General features: G+C 46.0%; 2 protein-coding genes across 3 annotated transcripts; one reads left to right on the top strand and one right to left on the bottom strand.

The window, feature by feature from the left end:
• The first annotated feature begins 392 nt into the window (after positions 1-392).
• TRIM68 (tripartite motif containing 68) lies at positions 393-9518 on the top strand. 2 transcript variants are annotated; one of them, XM_030831192.3, is made up of 7 exons: positions 393-758; positions 3323-3804; positions 5411-5506; positions 6359-6619; positions 7086-7108; positions 7702-7802; positions 7995-9518. In XM_030831192.3, exons 2-7 carry the CDS (start codon positions 3379-3381, stop codon positions 8543-8545), a joined length of 1458 nt encoding a protein of 485 aa, XP_030687052.1. In that variant the 5' UTR covers positions 393-758; positions 3323-3378; the 3' UTR covers positions 8546-9518. The 2 variants fall into 2 exon arrangements, with proteins under 2 accessions (XP_030687052.1, XP_030687053.1); XM_030831193.2 differs by having other exon boundaries at positions 754-880.
• A 4041-nt stretch (positions 9519-13559) lies between these two features.
• Positions 13560-14642, bottom strand: LOC115839493 (olfactory receptor 52I1-like). Its single transcript, XM_030831197.2, is given in 2 exon segments — positions 13560-14533; positions 14536-14642. Coding segments are annotated over 2 exon segments (1017 nt in total). The 5' UTR covers positions 14579-14642.
• Between the last annotated feature and the right edge of the window lie 2748 nt (positions 14643-17390).

A 17390-nucleotide genomic window follows, 5' to 3' on the forward strand; every position in this document is an offset into this window, starting at 1 on the left:
TCCACTTCTCCTCCGCCAGTTCCCACCATCTGCTTCTAACTCTGAAGGGGGGGATGTGGCAATAGTGATGAGAGACTGCCTGCTGAAGTACTGAAGGATAAGAGCTTGCCAAGAAAACCCAGGGTTTTTTATGAGAAACCACCATCTGCAGCCTGGAGCCAGGAGAGGTCGCTCATCTTGCAGGAAAGTGCAAAGTCCACTGCATTATCAGTGCCCAGCCCCGCACTAAATTGGGTCTCAGAATCAGACATGGCTGATCTCATAGGCTGCTGAGTTTAACGTGGAAAACTGGCAAAGGAACAGCATTAGGTCCGGGGCTACGACCCGGAAGGAACAAGGTTCGCTCTGAAGAGCCACTAGTCATCCAGAGCGTAAGCGTGAGGCGCAAGGGGTTCTTTGAGCCGAGGGCCAGCTAGGCCTCTGTTACTGCATGGCCCGAGGGGCTTTATCCAAGGGCCTCACCCCTTCGACCCGTCCTCGACTGGCTCCTGGGCCCTCTTACAGTTTAGAGGGTTCTGAGTGGGGGAAGAGGCCAGAAAAACCGAAGAGAAAATACGCCGTCCGGCCAAGAGGTGTGCGGGGCCCTGTCCCCTCCTCCGATTGGCTAGGGGTGTCCTGTTCCCTGTCTGTGATTGGCTGCTCCCACAAAGATGCCGCCGGCGAGCTCATTGGCTCCGGCCCTGTGGGCGGGGCCTCGGAATCCTGCAGGAGAAACCAAGGAGCTGGGTGCTGCTGAGGCCTAGGTCTCCGAGCCGGCGGTAAGTGCCGGGCTGGCTGGGCCAGTCGGTTCGGAAGCTGCGGACACTCGGCCGTGGGAACCAAGCGGGCGTCTCCACGTTTGGTTTCAGCCTCGGGGCGCTACTCCCGGCTGAGAAGGGAGGTGGGTAGACAGTGGTGCCTCTTCAGAGGTCCTGCAGGCCGTCAGCCTCACTCTGCCCCCACCCGCCCGGGACCCTCGGGCCCTGCCCGGCGTCCTGTGGCCCGGAGGTTACCCTCCCCCTCTCTCCTCCCGAACCCCGGAGGTCACCGCCTCCTCACTTCCCACTTTGGCCCCTCCTCTCGAGTCTCTTCCCGGCTTCGCCCCCCCCCACCCCCCGCAAATGTCTTTCCTAGAAGGCTTCCCACTGTGCCAAATGCACGATTGAAGCAATTAAATGTTTAATAATTAAAGTTTTGTCAAAGTAATCTGTGTATCATGAAAACAAAACAATAAGGCAATAGATGCCCGCCCCTAAATCCTCTTTTGCAGAGGCCACTACATTTAACTTGTTCATGTTTAGAGCTTTTCATGACCCTACTAAATCTAAATAATGTGCTTCCATCGCATTTCTTGATTAATCATTTTGATATTTCTTTACCTCACTTCCCTTCTCCACCATCTTCTCAGTTTTTCAGTAGCTATTTTCAATTCTTTGTTAATCTCTGTAGCTTTAAATCATAGATATCAGCCTCTGTTGTGTCAGCCTTAGGTAGTAGTTCTTGGGGCCCCTCCGTGGTGGTAGATGAGGATATTGACATTTCGTCCATATCCAGCCTACTATCAGCTAGACCTTAACATTTACATTTAATACTCTGTATTCAGAAATATTTGAGCACTGTTTCTGGCCTTAGGGATATGGTCGTGAACAAAATAGAGTATGTCAGTATCCTCATGAAACTTCTACTGTGGGAAGTAAGACAATAAACACATATGTGTCAAATGACATTAAGAGCAGGAATTTGGAGAAGTCATTTCAAGCTGGGAGGACAGCAGGAATCCAAGTGGGTGGAATGAATGGACATGGGGTCTGCGAGAAAATGTGGAAGTTCCTCCTTTGACTGGGCTGTTTCAGGGTGAAGAGAGAGCTTCTTGGACTGAGGGCTGGGGAACCAGGATAGGCTCTTCAGTAGGTTAGTGATTTAGTAAAACAAGGTTTTAGGATATTGGTCCTACAGTTTGGTAGTGACAGTGGGAGGAGGAAAAGTAAGAGACAGGGAGGCCAGTGAGAAGGCAGGACCTGCTGATGACCTGTAACAGACAGTTCTGCAAAATCTACCTACTGCCCCACTTCCTTCAGGAAACCTCACAGGACTACCATTAAACCACAGTGATTTCTCTCTCCTCTTGAATTTTTATTATACTTTGCAGCTGGAGAGGTTAAGTACTTTGCCCAAGATAGAATGGCAGAGCCCAGGACCAAGCATCTGCTAAATGAGGGGAGGGTAGAATAATGGTTTCTACTTAGGGTTTTGAAATACATTGAGCCAATCCATGTAAAATGCTCAGAAGAGTGCCTGGCATATAGTGTACTCAAGGAGTGCTCGCTTTTATTATTAATGTATAATATGCTCTCAACTCCCTAACTTAATTATAAAAGCATTTTGGGTTTTAGAACTGTTTTCTGTGTCTAGCTCATTTATTCCTTCAGCAAATGCTTATTCAGCAATAACTGCATGACAGGCACTTTTTAGGTCCTAAGGATACAATGATGACTAAGACCATCAGGGCTTTTCCCTTTATAGACTAACTGGTAACACAGACTTGCATGGTGAACAAATAAACATTGTCAACTGTACCAAGAGCCTGCCATTGGTCATTCAAGTTCTGTGCCCGCATATGGCCCTAGCAGAAATCTCAGGTTTCTTGCTGGAGTAGTGGATTCATCAATATGGGTTTAATTATCATCAGATGACCTTTGTTTTTATCTTCCAAGGGCTGTTTGTCCATATCTGCTTCTAATGTATCACTGAGGAGAGTGTCTTGGCATCTTAGCGGTTGTTAGTGCTGGAGAAGTGGGCAGAGGTTTACAGGACTGGGGAGAGTTGCTGGTTCCCTTATACCTTACACTTCAGTGTGCAACACAAGAAAACAAATTGAGCATATAGGCCATGGGCTTCTGGCATATTACCTTTTCTGCACCTTGACATACATAAATATACATAGAAACATCCTAGAGAGTGAGGAAGGTGGGTATTTCTGGCCTTATTTTGGAGAGTGAAACCACACAAAGTTCAAGAGAAACAGTGCTGATTTCGAGAGCACAATGGAGGTGGAGTGAGAATGGGCTGGCGAGCGAACCCACAGGAGGGTCAGAGATGACCAGGTGAATGGGAACTGAGAATTCCCAGCATCCCAACATTCAGGCATCCCCAGATGTCCCTTCCGTGGCGTGAGAAACGTGACCCAGTGGATTCAGTTGGGAAGGCCAGAGCTTATTAAACAGGGTTCATAAAGGATCCAAAAGAGGAAGTTATTTTTTTCAGTCACTACTTATCCCTTTTACCTATCCCTCTGCTCTTCTGCTCTTTTATCCCTTATTTGGGTTTCTTTCCTTCTTCTCAGCCTTCAGTGGCTCCGCCTGGTTTTATTCATATTCTGAGGAGGGTGTGACAGGAGCCATGGATCCTGCAGCATTGGTGGAAGCCGTTGTAGAAGAAGTGGCCTGTCCCATCTGCATGACCTTCCTGAAAGAGCCCGTGAGCATCGACTGTGGCCACAGCTTCTGCCACAACTGTCTCTCTGGACTCTGGGAGGTCCCAGGAGAATCCCAGAACTGGGGTTACTCGTGTCCCCTCTGCCGGGCTCCCGTCCAGCCAAGGAACCTGCGGCCTAATTGGCAGCTGGCCAACGTTGTAGAAAAAGTCCGACGGCTAGGGCTGCATCCAGGAATGGGGCTGAAGGGCGACGTGTGCGAGACCCACGAGGAGCAGCTAAAGATGTTCTGCAAAGAGGATGGCCTGATCGTGTGCGAGGCCTGTGGCCGGTCCCCCGAGCACGAGGCCCACAGTGTCGTGCCCATGGAGGATGTCGCCTGGGATTATAAGGTGGGAGATTAAGGCCAGCTCCCCCCAGTCTCTCCCCTGCCCTTCACTTGGCTATCTGTAGATCAAGAACTTGACCAGGGACCCCAGAGACAAAATGAGAGCTGATTCCTTTGGCTTCTCGCACCCCCAGATCCCAGGGACCCGTGAGCTGTACCTCTCCTTACGTTTGTGACCTCCTTTGACTTCCTTCTTTCCCACTTTCACACCTCACCCCAGTCCCAACAGGTTTAATGCCTAACCCAAACTTGCTTTCCTTACTAAGAATTTGAGGGAGACCATTTTGGTCTAGTTGGGGTTCTGGGCGCCTTGGATGAGGTGGTCAAGTCTGTACCTATCAGAACGTGCAAACTCCTCCTAGCAATGCCACAGATAATCATTGAACATCAGGTGAGTCACTTTAAACTCCTCATTTTATAGACAAAACAAAGGCTTAGAAATTTGAGATCATGATCATTGGTTTTAGAGCTAGAAGGGACCGTGGCTGAGTCATTTAGGATTGAGTGAGATTGTCTAATCTAATGTTGTAGGGACCCTTCTGACTTAAGTTAATTAAAGGAAGATCAAAGGCCTTCTTACTCTTCAGCCACTGTGCTTTCTCTTCTCCTTACCTTCTATTTATTGGGGGCAATAGGGGGAGCCATCTCTGACACCCACTGCTCCTTTTTTATAGCTATCCTATCAACTTCTAACTTCTTATATTTTCCGTAGATGTCCATGCTGACATATCTTTATTGGAATCACTATCCCAATGATTCTGTGATCCATTGATCCTGTACTGGTCTTAATTCTCTTTCTTGAAGTTGAGATTAGAAGGTAAAATTGTAAGATGAATCCCCTGAATTAGCTGTTTTCCTATGCAAAAAGAATTTCTGAAAAATTAAAAGTATTTATTTATTTTGTTTTGCAAGTATTAGAATAGGGAGGCAGTATACCATAGGCATAAGAGTTAAAGAGCTGGGTTAAATCCCAGCCCAACCATTTACTAGATGAGTGACTTTGCGTAGGTCACTCTCTAAGCCTCAGTTTTGTTGGTACATCTTTAATAAAATGGTCCATATTATTATGAGATTACTCTATGCTTCCCAGTAGTCATCTCTTGCATTAGAGTCTAGGATGGTACTTCTTATCTTTAGGGTGCATATGAACCACACAAGGGTCTTGCTAAAATTCAGGAGGTCTGGGGTGAAGCCCAAGATCCTGCATTGCTAACAAGCTCCCAGGTGATGTTGATGCTGCTGACACACGTGGACCACACTTTGAATAACAAGGTTTAGGAGGCTGTAGGATAACAAAGCAGATAAGGATAAAAAGAGGCATGGATAGGAAAAGTCCGAGATAGTTTTCTGGCCAGGTTGGAAATGGACCTTTTCTTCTGCTTTACAGAAACTTAGAGACTGTGGGAGTTGAAATGATTCTCAGATTGAGAGACCTTGGATGTAATCTGGGCAGGAATCTGCTCCCTCTGTGGTGTTCCCTTTTCTCCCAGCATGCATTCTGGCCCACCCCCTGAGGGATGCTTGTTTTCCCATCACCTACCAATGCTAGGAAGCCTGGCTATCCACCCAGGCTGCCCGAGGTGTCCTCATGAGGTTTTTGTCTCCTTCAGTGGAAACTCCATGAGGCTTTGGAACATCTGAGGAAAGAGCAAGAAGAGGCCTGGAAGCTGGAAGTTGGTGAGAGGAAACGAACTGCAAACTGGAAGGCAAGTTGCCCCCTGGGGAAAGGAGGCACAGACGTGTGGTCCCTGTGTTGTCCTGAAGCTGGCCCATGGCACCTTCCTCATCTCTGTGAGGCAGAATGTGGGGTTTGAGGTCAGAGAGCCTGGGGTCCTCATGCCCGCTTTCTCTACTAGGTGTGTGGCCTTCAGCTGGCCTTGGGACCACTCACTTCCAGTTTCTTGAATGTGATGTAGAGATAACTTCTGGGCTCTCCTCATATGTGAGAAAGGAAAAGTACACACCTTACATATGCTTTAGCTCACAGAGGCATGACTTGTATAATGCTTAGTAAAGCATAGCTTCTGTTTCTCTTTCCTCAGCTAAAGCATATTTACTAAAAGTTAAGTTATTAAAATAGTGGAAAATCACTTCAGAAATAAACTCAAGGCCCACAAATATCAAACTATCAGAACTTGTGATCGATGGAAGGTAACACTGAATCAGTCTAAAACAGCATATAGAATTGATACAATACCAGTAAGAAGCAAAGTCATCTGACAGTGTAGTTGTTACACTGCCTGGTCATTATTCTGAAAATAGAATATATTATTCTGAAAATGGAAAATAGTCTGGAATATATAGTGCAAAGGTAATATCCTGGGCCCTCCTGGGGTCAACAAGAGTTAGTAATAGGGACTGAGGAGCATGTACTGGAGCTGTGGGAACAGGAAGTTAGGAAAAATCATATCCTTTGTCTGTGCCTCTACAGTGCCTGGCACACAGTTGGTACCAGGACATTCCAGAGTGCGTGTGTGTGTGCACATACCAGCGTCCTCAATCCTGGGTGGCCCTTACACGACCAGTATCCGTGCTGATTTCTGATCTTGGCTTTACAGATACAGGTGGAAACCCGAAAGCAGAGCATCATATGGGAGTTTGAGAAGTACCGGCGATTACTAAAGAAAAAACAGCCACCAGGTCGGCGGCTGGAAGTAGAGGCCGCCGCCGCTCTGGCCAGCCTGGAGCAGGAGGAAGGGGAGACCACGCAGAAACTGGGGGTGAGTCACAACGCACTCATCCAGCAGAGCCGGGTCCTGTGGAGGATGATCGCAGAGCTGGAAGAAAGGTCTCAGAGGCCTGTCCGCTGGATGCTGCAGGTGAGGGGCAGGCTTTCCTGGGAAGTCTGAGCAAGAGCTGAGGGTGGCCTGGGACTGTAGGAGAGGGGGGACCTCGTCTTCAGTGGGACCTGTCAGCACTCAGCCTGCCAGATATGGATTCCGTATACCCGCTGCTAAGGCCGGCTGTTCCCCTACCCCTGGTTGGGTGGATGACCTCATGGCCTCCTAGAGGGACATTGTCTAGGCGGCCCTCACATCATACCCGTCCCTCCCTCTGGCCAGAGAGTTGAGATGGAGCCCGAAGTTGGCCAGTGAAGCCAGGGCTCAGCCTGCCCTGCCTGCCTCCTGTAGGCTTCTCTCCCGCTCCCTCTACACGCCTTCTCTCCAGCTTTGCTCTCTGCCTTCCCCTTCCCTCGGAGAAACTCCCTCCTACAGCTCTGTGTCTGTCTGGTCCCTCCAAGGAATGGGGCATACTCATGTGCTGCATATCTTTTTCTCCTTCTAGGGTATTCAGGAAGTCTTAAACAGGTATGTTTCCATCTCTGGAGCCCCTCGACAGCCCTGTAAGAGAAAGTGGGTCCTGGCCAGAGCCAGAAGTGGGGAAGGAACGTAGACCAAGTACCTACAGAAAAGTGGGTGCTGGTTCGTAATCTTCTGCCCCTTCCATTGTATTGGCTAAGGAAGCTTTCAGCATCTTTCTTTTTTCTTCTTTGTGCTTGGCCAAATTCATTTCAAGCATTACCAATAAGAGTTTCAGGTAGAGCTATAATGTATGGTTTCAAGTAGATGGCCCAAGGAGGGGAGAAGACTGCAGCTGTCTCCAGTAGCATCGGTGCTCTGAGTCTGCATATGGGCCCTTCTCCTCTGCAGTACACCTCTTCCTCTCCCAGTGTCAGATTCACACCTAACCCTTCCCATGGCCTAGGTATGTGAATATTCTCTCTGTGCCACAAGCCGTTCAGCTCAGTCAAATAATCATCACATCTCTGCTCTGCCTGGTATCGCTGGGGAGGGGCACCTCGCTGACCCCGTCCCTGGCCAAGCCCCCTTCCCTGTACTAAGGGAAGGCCCGTGTGGCAGAGCCAGGACTTCTGGCCCCAAGGCCTACCCCTCTCTATCAGGAGCAAGTCTTGGAGCCTGCAGAGACCAGAACCAGTCTCGCTGGAGCTGAAGACGGACTGCCGTGTGCTGGGGCTCAGAGAGATCCTGAAGACGTATGCAGGTAATGAACGCTCGGCGGGATTGTGATGAGCGGGGGGCGGGACCCCTCCCGGAGAAATGAAATGGCTCAGTGCCCTCTGGATGCCCATCGCCCACCCGCCACTGAGGAAATCGCTGGCTGTATCTATCGCAGAGACCTCGCCCAGGCCCCCTCGCTCTGTGTCAGGGTACCAACCAGGATCTTTTTCCCTAGCGGATGTGCGGCTGGATCCAGACACTGCTTATTCTCGCCTCATCGTGTCTGAGGACAGAAAATGCGTGCGCTATGGAGACACCAAGCAGAAGCTGCCCGACAATCCTGAGAGATTTTACCGCTACAATATCGTCCTGGGCAGTCAGTGCATCTCCTCGGGTCGGCACTACTGGGAGGTGGAGGTGGGAGACAGGTCTGAATGGGGCCTGGGAGTGTGTAAGGAAAATGTAGACCGGAAGGAGGTGGTCTATTTATCCCCCCACTACGGATTCTGGGTGATCAGGCTGAGGAAGGGCGATGAGTACCGGGCAGGCACCGACGAATACCCACTCCTGTCCTTGCCCGTCCCTCCCCGCCGGGTGGGAGTCTTCCTGGATTATGAGGCCCATGATATCTCCTTCTACAACGTGACTGACAGCGGCTCCCACATTTTCACTTTCCCCCACTATCCCTTCCCTGGGCGCCTCCTGCCCTATTTCAGTCCTTGCTACAGCATCGGAGCCAACAACACCGCTCCCCTGGCCATCTGCTCCCTGGACGGGGACGACTAAGAGAGCCACCATTTTACCCAGAGGCCTTGGAATGTCGCCTGGCCCGCAGGGGTCTTGGAGGACCCTGCCCCTGATGAGTGTCCCCTGGAACTGAGCTGAGCCTGGAACCCAGGGATTCCTCTGCCTGACCCAGTGGTGTGTCGCTACCGGGCCAGTCTCCCACTAAACCACTCATGTTAAAAAGCTGAGGCTCGGCAAAAGGAGCATCGCACCCCCGCGGGAAGTATGACAAGGCTTTTGGTGAGGATCACAGCGGCTCTAAGGACCAGGATAGTGCTTTCTGCAGGTCACGCCCCTCTTCCCCGTCCCTGTCAGTGCCATAATTCAGTGAGGGTGATGAATTAGATCCGATCTTCAGGAAACCCATTGGGTCAGGTTTACCGACAAGCCAGAAGAATACTGTCCGTGTCCAGAGCTGGTTGCTGTGCTGATAGCAGCAGGAGGATGCTTCACCTGAGGTGTACTGAGGTGCCTCTGAGCACCCATATTTCACCCCAACTCTCTGACCTCCCAGCTAGAGAAATGCATCACCAATTGCCCAGACCGCCCCAGTGGCCATCTCCTCTCTGAGCACAAGCTGGGCAAGTCACTAATCTCAGACTGTAATGAGAGCTGTGTCCTGGTCCTGCCCTTTTCTCTAAATGTCAGAATCGGAAAACCTGTGCGCCTTGTTTCTATTTTCACTTCATGGATGAAGAGACTGAAATGGCCTTAGCGCAGTCAGTTATTTCTAACAAAGCTGATGGAAAGAAGAGTGTATAGATCATAAAGTATTTCTCACATTCAAATGAAACCAGACTGACAAACTCACTTCTCAGGTCACATGTCTGCATATCATTCATTACATTCAGGTCTGAAACACCCCAATGTTTGAAAGATTTTAAGTGTCCTCAATGGGAAAATGGGTATAGTAACTGCATACTCTCCTACCTCGCAGGATTGTTGTGAAGATCTCAGTTCCATCCCGTACTTTTGTTCCTTTCTCAGGGACAGGGAAGGCAAGCCATGAATTTTGCCTGTGGTGGCAACCTTCCCATCTCACCTTTTTACAGCATCTTTGCAGCACTGCCTTAGCTTCTTAGGGCCTCTCCTGACAGTCCTGTCCTTTTAGACCAAAAGATACCCATGCCCTGGCCAACTCCGGGCCACGGTAATATATTGAGCGTCTATTATATGTGTTTGTCTTTGGGTTAGAACAGGGACTGTGACATTAGGGTAGAGAATGGAAATAATACAAAGACAAAAGTAAAACAAATGCACTGAAAGGAAGGCTCACCCACAAGCTCATTGGGCTAAAGTTTGGATCTTTGTTTGTCACCAAGGGAATCTTCATGGTTCTGGTAAATATTCTGCCTTTCTCTTCCCTAAATCTGTGACAGAAGGAATAAAGCAGGAGGGAGGTGTGGGGAGGAAGAATAGGACTAGGCAGAAAAAGCCATATATGCTAATGAAAGGGAATTAAGACTGTATATCTGGGCTATTGGCCCTTCAGAGTGATTGTTGTGTGTGACGAAAATAATTCATTACCGGTCTTAAAAGTGTGATGTGGGAATGATTGTGCTGGAAACAAACTGTAAAGCAAGCATATGAGAACTATGGGTTTTGCCTGTTGTGAGGGGCTACAATATATACATTATGTATTGTCACTGTGATGCTGTGTAACACAACCTCTGATGTAGTCTAAGCTTGAAAGTAGTGACTGTTGAGTTAGGATTGGGCAGCAAAGTAGATCCTAGGTTAGGTACAGGCAGAAGCAAAATCATTCCTGTAATAAAGAATAGCAAAAATTGTCTTTCCACCTTAATTGTGTTGGTGGTTCACATATGAAGGAGGTGAGACAGGCCAAAGTGGAGAAATGAACTCATTCCTCCCACCATGCTTCCAAGTTGCTCCTTGAGCGTTAGCAGTAGAAGGGGAGAACTTGCTATCATCCGCCTGGAGGGAAATGAACTGGTAAGTCACAGACCTGGTATTGGCAAAGGGTTGAACAGACCTACATTAGAGGGACCATATATCTTTGTGTGTGTAGGGGAGCAGGGCAGGGCACGGGGACTCCCTGGGGAAGTGTGTATAGACTTGAGAAATAGATCTTTAGGAAGTGCTTCCAGCTATGTCCATGGAAACTTAACAGAGAGTCTAGGAACTGCATCAGTGTTCTTTTCTGTGGTTTTATTAGGCCAAATCTTGGAAGTTTCCTAAAAAAGAGAATTATTAGGTGATAAATTCATTCAAACCTAGAATGAATTAAGGAGTGGAATGGCATTATTTGTAATGTGCTCTTTGGGTTTTTGTTTTTGTTTTTACATTTATAAGCTGATTTGGGTGCTGTGATTACTTGTTAAAAGAATTACAAGGTTAAATATATTATGTGTTATCATAATGTCTGATTTTTAAGACCAGGCAAAAAGATAAAAGGTCTTAAGTGTATGAAAATCCTTTTCTCTAGGGTAGTTGCTTACACTTCCTTTCTAAGAACAAGAACCTTATTTGTCTGCTTCACCATTGTAGCCCAAGTCTAGCATTGTGTGTGTGTGTGTGTGTGTGTGTGCATGTCTACATATTTAAGTGAGGGAACTTTCATTCATATACCTAGAATCAAAACGAAAATAAGATCTTCTTGCCTCATAGGGGCATGAAAGACTGGATGTTATTTAATTACAGTCCTGTTCAGAAACTGATTTGATGGCTAATTACAAAAGTGGTCCTGAAGGGGACAAGGCAGGTAGCCATGTGGAGGGCAGAGTGCCTGCACCGCTCCCTGGAATGCCTAGGGTTGTACCTCCAACTTGGTGTGATAATTCACTACAAGGCAGGGGTGAACTTTGCCCATCCTTGTTTTGCTGGCAAAGAAACCAAGGGGTGCAATGCCTGAGCCTTGAGGGGAAAGGCTATTCAAAGGGTAAAATGCTTGGGTCCTGCGAAAGGTGGATACAGCGGGCAAACCTTGGGGTAGCAACTCCCCACAGGAAATCCAATCTCTCTTTTTTCCAAGGAGGATTGGCTGTAATCTCAAGAATCCTAACAGAGTCCACTGTTGCTCCCAGGCTCTAGTTAAATGAGAACACGTTGCTTCACGTGCTGGGCAGGGGTCGTATCTGAATATATTGGGAGAAGCGCAGGTTTTTCTGTTTGGGGCAGCCATGGCAGAGAACCAGTCCATTTTGGGAAGTATGAAGTTCAATATTTGAGTACCAACGGTGGGTCTCAGCTAGTTTCAGTGAGTACTGGCGTGAATGAAACACAAAGCTGGCAGGGCAGGCTTCTGATTGAAATGCCGAAAAGAAATTTCTGTTTTGAATGCAGGCTGGACTATCCCTTTGTCACTTTCCATCAGATGCTTTAATGCGTCTGATAACTCGTTGATTAAATGGGCATAGCCAAATCATTGGGTTGCTTGTAGAGAAAGAATAGTGTGACTAAATTGAAATCTTATCAAATACGCTTAACCATCTCACGATCTTGATTTGGTTTTATGTTATGGGGTTGAAGGAGAGTTTCTTTTTTCTACTCTTTGGGAACTCAGTGCATTGTTATCTGATCTTGAGAGGTTGATTCCTACTTCTCTGATATTCAGAAATAGAATACATTCTAGGTAGGTAAATATCAATATTAGCAAAGAGTATGGATGCTAAGTTGTTAAGCATGAGATCCCTCTGGAACAGTTACTACATGAATGCTGATCTACGCAGGAATACAGTTTCAATAGTGCCTAGGGCTACCCTTTAAAATTATGGAATTAGAAATTTACTGGGTATATTTTTAAAGTATATACAGTAATTCAGGTATTGTTTTATGTGCTTTCCATTCATTATTTTATCTTCAATATCCTCTATGAATTAGTGTTGTTTCCTCATCAGTAGAAAGGAGATATTAAGACTCAAATACAATAACTTGCTGTCAACACTTACTGGGAAATTATCTTAAGATTTTCAAATATACCAGGGTCAAATATATGTATCTCTTACATATAAAATCTCTTTCTTTTAACATATACTGATTATTCAGTTTAAGACTTTCTGAAAGGGGAAAAATAAAAACAAAAACCAATGAATTATCTGATGACCTGGAAAGAGTGGTGATATTTCAACTTCATTATTATTATTGTTCTCTATTAACTTTTTATCCCAGAGCATACCTCCTTAGAGATGTCCAAAAGAAGAAAGACCTGTGTTATATTTGATCCCTCTATTTTGTATCTTACAGTTTAGTTACACAGGCAGGACTAAGAAGCAAAGAGATAGATGTCAAAACCAAACTCACGTTGCTTTAGCTTCTGTGGCTTAGAAACAAAAAGCTGGTGATTAGTATACTGATTACAACTAGCTTAACAATAGTGGGGATATTAAAAGGCTATAGAGGTATATCTTACAGAACTTAATAACAGGGGTGTACCTAGGTGTTCAAAATGAATTGGAACCAGAGACTCAGTTTCTTCATCCCATTTTGCTAATCTGTTTCTCTTGCTGTGGAACAGATTTCTCTTTCCAAGTTCGTGTGTTGGAAAATGGCCACCATCAGTGACCCCAAGTTTGTATCTCCTCAGATAAACTGGGATCCATTTTGACTGGAGACAGACTCTGGTCCAGGTGTGAGCACATGACCCAAGTTGAGTGGACTCATCAATGGGCCAGAGGTCAGGGTCACATATATTAACAGTAGCTTCCATATAATAACATAAGGAGATGAACAGTTGTGAGAAAATCAGTCAGGTATAGGGGTACCTAACAGTTGGTTTCTTCTGCAGAGGGACTGGTAGGATACTAAGTTGGAAGTGTAGGTCAGGAAGGGAAAATCCCAAATCTATATTCTCTTCCCAAACTTACGTCTGATTCAGATACTAGTTAATTGAAACCATAAAACCACTGTCAGAAAATTATTTCTTTTATATCCTTGCTAAAAATTGAAAAGTTAGGCAAAGTTACCCTTTACAGCTTCATCTTAGAAGTACCAGGTACCAGGTGAACCAAACCAGCTCCACAGACCTCTCAGGCATCTTTGAACTTGGCTGGAATGCTCAAGGTCTGAACAGACTTTGTGTTCGTGAACCCAGGTTGGAGTGGTTAAAGAGGCAGTGCGTCAGCAAGCTCCATGTTCGCTCCCTTATTTGTTTGGTTCTCAGGGCATAGATGATGGGGTTTGAGGTTGGTGGGATGATCAGGTACAAGTCAGCTACCAGCACCTGGATGTGCAAAGGCACTGTGTCCTTCCCTAGCCAGGCCACATAGATGGATGCCATCCCAGGTAGGTAGTACAGAGCCATAACCCCGACATGGGAGCCGCATGTGCTTAATGCTTTCAACTGAGCATTCTTTGCGGAGAGACCAAATACTGCCTGAAGAATCAAGTTATAGGAGGCAGCGATAAAGGCCACATCAGAACCCACAGTAATGGAGGTTCTGTGGGTTTTCACAGTAATGGAACCAATCAAGCTGTAGAGACTACTGGGCATGGGGTGGGCATATGCCAACTTGGCCACAGCTATGTGCTCACAGTAGGAATGGAGAACCACATTGGAGCCACAGAAAGGCAGATGACTCACCATCCAACTCAATGGAGTCATGAATATGATAGCTCTGATGGTGATGATCACATTCATTCCCAGTATCACTTGAGGTGTGAGAATTCTCTTGTAGTGCAGGGGCTTACAGATGGCCACATAGCAAAAAGCCATGGCCAGTAGCAGCCCTGTCTCCACAGCTGTGGCTGCATGGACAAAATACATCTGAGTGAAACAAGCATTAAAGTTGATGAAGCTGTCTCCTAAGGAGAAAATGCTCACCATCTTGGGCACTACCGAGGAGGCCATAACAATGTCCACAGCAGCCAGAATATACAGGGAGCAGTACATGGGCTCTTGTAGGGTGGAATCCATCCAAATTACAGTCACTATGAGGGTGTTTTCTAACAGGGCTATGGTATACATGATGTTCAGTGAGGTAACCAGCCAAAGATGTGAAGATTGCAAACCTGGAATACCCACCAGGACAAGGTGGCAGGGGGTTCCATTGTATGGTTGTAGGGTGGCCCCAGCATCACAGATGAGACTGCTTTCCTGTTAATATATAAAATGATGTAAAAGGATGCAATCCTGTAAGACTTGTTCCCAGCTATGGTGTTAGGAGAGCCTGGTGGTATTCTTAACTCAGTGGACCACAGGATTAAGGAAGTGACATCTGACAAAGTTTTCCTGCTCCACCTTCCATCCTCCTCAGTACTGTGCCTTACTAACTTCTGTTCATCGTTCAAATATCATGAGTTACGTCCTTCAGGAAGCCTTCTCTGCCTCCTGCCCCATCCCATGCGGAAACTAAATTAGGTACCTTCAGAGCTTTTATGGACTCTCATCCATGCTGACCTCTGAGGGACCTAAATTGACAATTCCAATACTCTACCTGTGACTTTATTGTATTCAATCATATGTGTCTTGTTCATGGCCTTATACCTTATACCAACTGTGTGCACCCATAGCTGTGGTGCACAAGTCCATTAAAAGAAGATATGTGTACTCATTATAGCAAACAGTTGAATGAATGAATGAGAAAACAAAGGAAAGAGTTTTTCTTTTATTTTTGTATGTTCAGTTCCTAATATTTAATAATTGTTGAATGAAACTTTGTGAGATTGAACATGTCACATTGTGCATCTTCTCCTTCTTCAATCTCTCACTTCCCTAATATTGCATCTCTCAAGGCCTCCAGCTAGTGGGTCACCACACCAATTGTGTGACTATGTTGACTTTACGATAGTCATATATAGCCCGAGAACTGTTTCCCAGGTGTCCAGGCAATCTTAAATGAAGAGTGCTTATTTGCCAAGCCTGGAGACTAGCATGCTATTAATTATCACCCCGTCCCTCCCCTCAGTCAGGAGTTTTTTAAGGCTAAGAACTTTCCATATCCTTGGACACTGCCTTCACTTGACCCTTCTTGGATTTCTCATCAGGCCTGGCTCCTCCCTAAAAAATTGAGTAGATCAGATTGATGGAGTACTGGCCACAGAATCCCATCAGCTACAGTAGCATTTTCTCTTTTAACCAAGGATGAGACAAAAATTTACCTGGTTCTCAATGCTAATCAAGTGACATACATTTGCCCCTTCCATTTACCCCTGGAGAGCCTACCACTAATTGACGCCACACCCAGGTACCAAAGCAGCCTTGATGAGAGTCCTCAGAAGTTTTCTAAAAAGCCAAATTTCTGGGATATGATTACAATCTGTGGTCTTTATTGAAACAAACAAAAAAAACCCTAAACATAAGAAATGCCTTATAACGGAACAGACTGAATAAACTAACGAGCTCTGTTTGATGGTCAGAGGACCTTGCTGTGATGAGTGAAACATCTTCAGTGATAGGTCATGAGAAGATGCGGGAAAACTTTTTGAAGTAGAATGATAGTGCAGAGTGAAAACATATATATCCTTAAGACAACTGTGTGTTTCCTGAATGCCACAAACTCAGGGTTAAGCATCATTCCTTAAAAAGTCGAAGAAGAGTCTAAGGAACCAGAATGCCTCCTCCCCCCACTCACCTCTGATCCAAGATCTTCCTCTCTGCATCTCTGCCCTGTATAAAATCACGTTTCTTCTGAGGGCAGTCTCAGCCGGTGCCTGCCCATCCCTCCTCTCTCTAGCCCTCGCAAGTTGTAACTAGTCATACCTTTCATTCTCTTGAGAGATTTTTTTTCCCCCTCATTTTTTCCCCCTCATTCCTTTTTCTTCTCGATTAGCACTGCTAAAGGTTTACATATCTTATTAGTGCTTTCAAATGACTGGACAGTTTGGTTGGTCTTTTTTTTTTTCTTTTTCACTCTTCAGTCTATTGCTACTAAAAATTTTCTTGCTAAGACCAACGATGATCTCCATCAATAACATGCTGCCAATCCAGCGTTTTCTTTTCATTCTTTATTTTACTTGACCTATCCCAAACATTTAACATTACTACTTGGTCTCTCATTTTTTTTGGTTAAAATTTTTTTAACATCTTTATTGGAGTATAATTGCTTTACAATGGTGTATTAGTTTCTGCCATATCACAAAGTGAAGCAGCTATACGTATACATATAACCCCATAACCCCTTCTTCTTGTGTCTCCCTCCCACCCTCCCTATCCCACCCATCTATGTGGTCACGAAGCACAGAGCTGATCTCCCTGTACTATACGGCTGCTTCCCACTAGCTATGCATTTTATATATGGTAGTGTATATACGTCCATGCCACTCTCTCACTTCCTTGCAGCTTACCCTTCCCCCTTCCCGTGTCCTCAAGTCGACTCTCTACGTCTGCGTCTTTATTCCTGTCCTGCCCCTAGGTTCTTCAGAACCTTTTTCTTTTTTAATATATTCCATATATATGTGTTAGCATACAGTATTTGTTTTTCTCTGTCTCACTTCACTCTGTATGACAGACTCTAGGTCCATCCATCTCACTACAAATAACTCAATTTCGTTTCTTTTTGTGGCTCAGTAATATTCCATTGTATATATGTGCCACATCTTTTTTTTCTTTTAACAACTTTATTGGTGTATAATTGCTTTACAATGATGTGTTACTTTCTGTTTTATAATAAAGTGAATCAGTTATACATATACATCTGTTCCCATATCTCTTCCCTCTTGCGTCTCCCTCCCTCAAACCCTCCCTATCCCACCCCTCTAGGTGGTCACAAATCACCGAGCTGATCTCCCTGTGCTATGCGGCTGCTTCCCATTAGCTATCTATTTTACGTTTGGTAATGTATATATGTCCATGCCACTCTCTCACTTTGTCACAGCTTACCCTTCCCCCTCCCCATATCCTCAAGTCCATTCTCTAGTAGGTCTGTGTCTTTATTCCCATCTTGCCCCT

Source organism: Globicephala melas, chromosome 8, assembly GCF_963455315.2.
Source record: "Globicephala melas chromosome 8, mGloMel1.2, whole genome shotgun sequence".
Taxonomy (NCBI): domain Eukaryota; kingdom Metazoa; phylum Chordata; class Mammalia; order Artiodactyla; family Delphinidae; genus Globicephala; species Globicephala melas.

Excerpts from the sequence above, each read along its gene's own strand:
- TRIM68 (XM_030831192.3), top strand. The coding sequence starts at position 3,379 with ATGGATCCTGCAGCATTGGTGGAAGCCGTTGTAGAAGAAGTGGCCTGT. Across the intron at positions 5,507-6,358 it reads AACGAACTGCAAACTGGAAG|ATACAGGTGGAAACCCGAAA; the intron begins GCAAGTTGCCCC and ends TTGGCTTTACAG. Across the intron at positions 7,803-7,994 it reads GATCCTGAAGACGTATGCAG|CGGATGTGCGGCTGGATCCA; the intron begins GTAATGAACGCT and ends CTTTTTCCCTAG.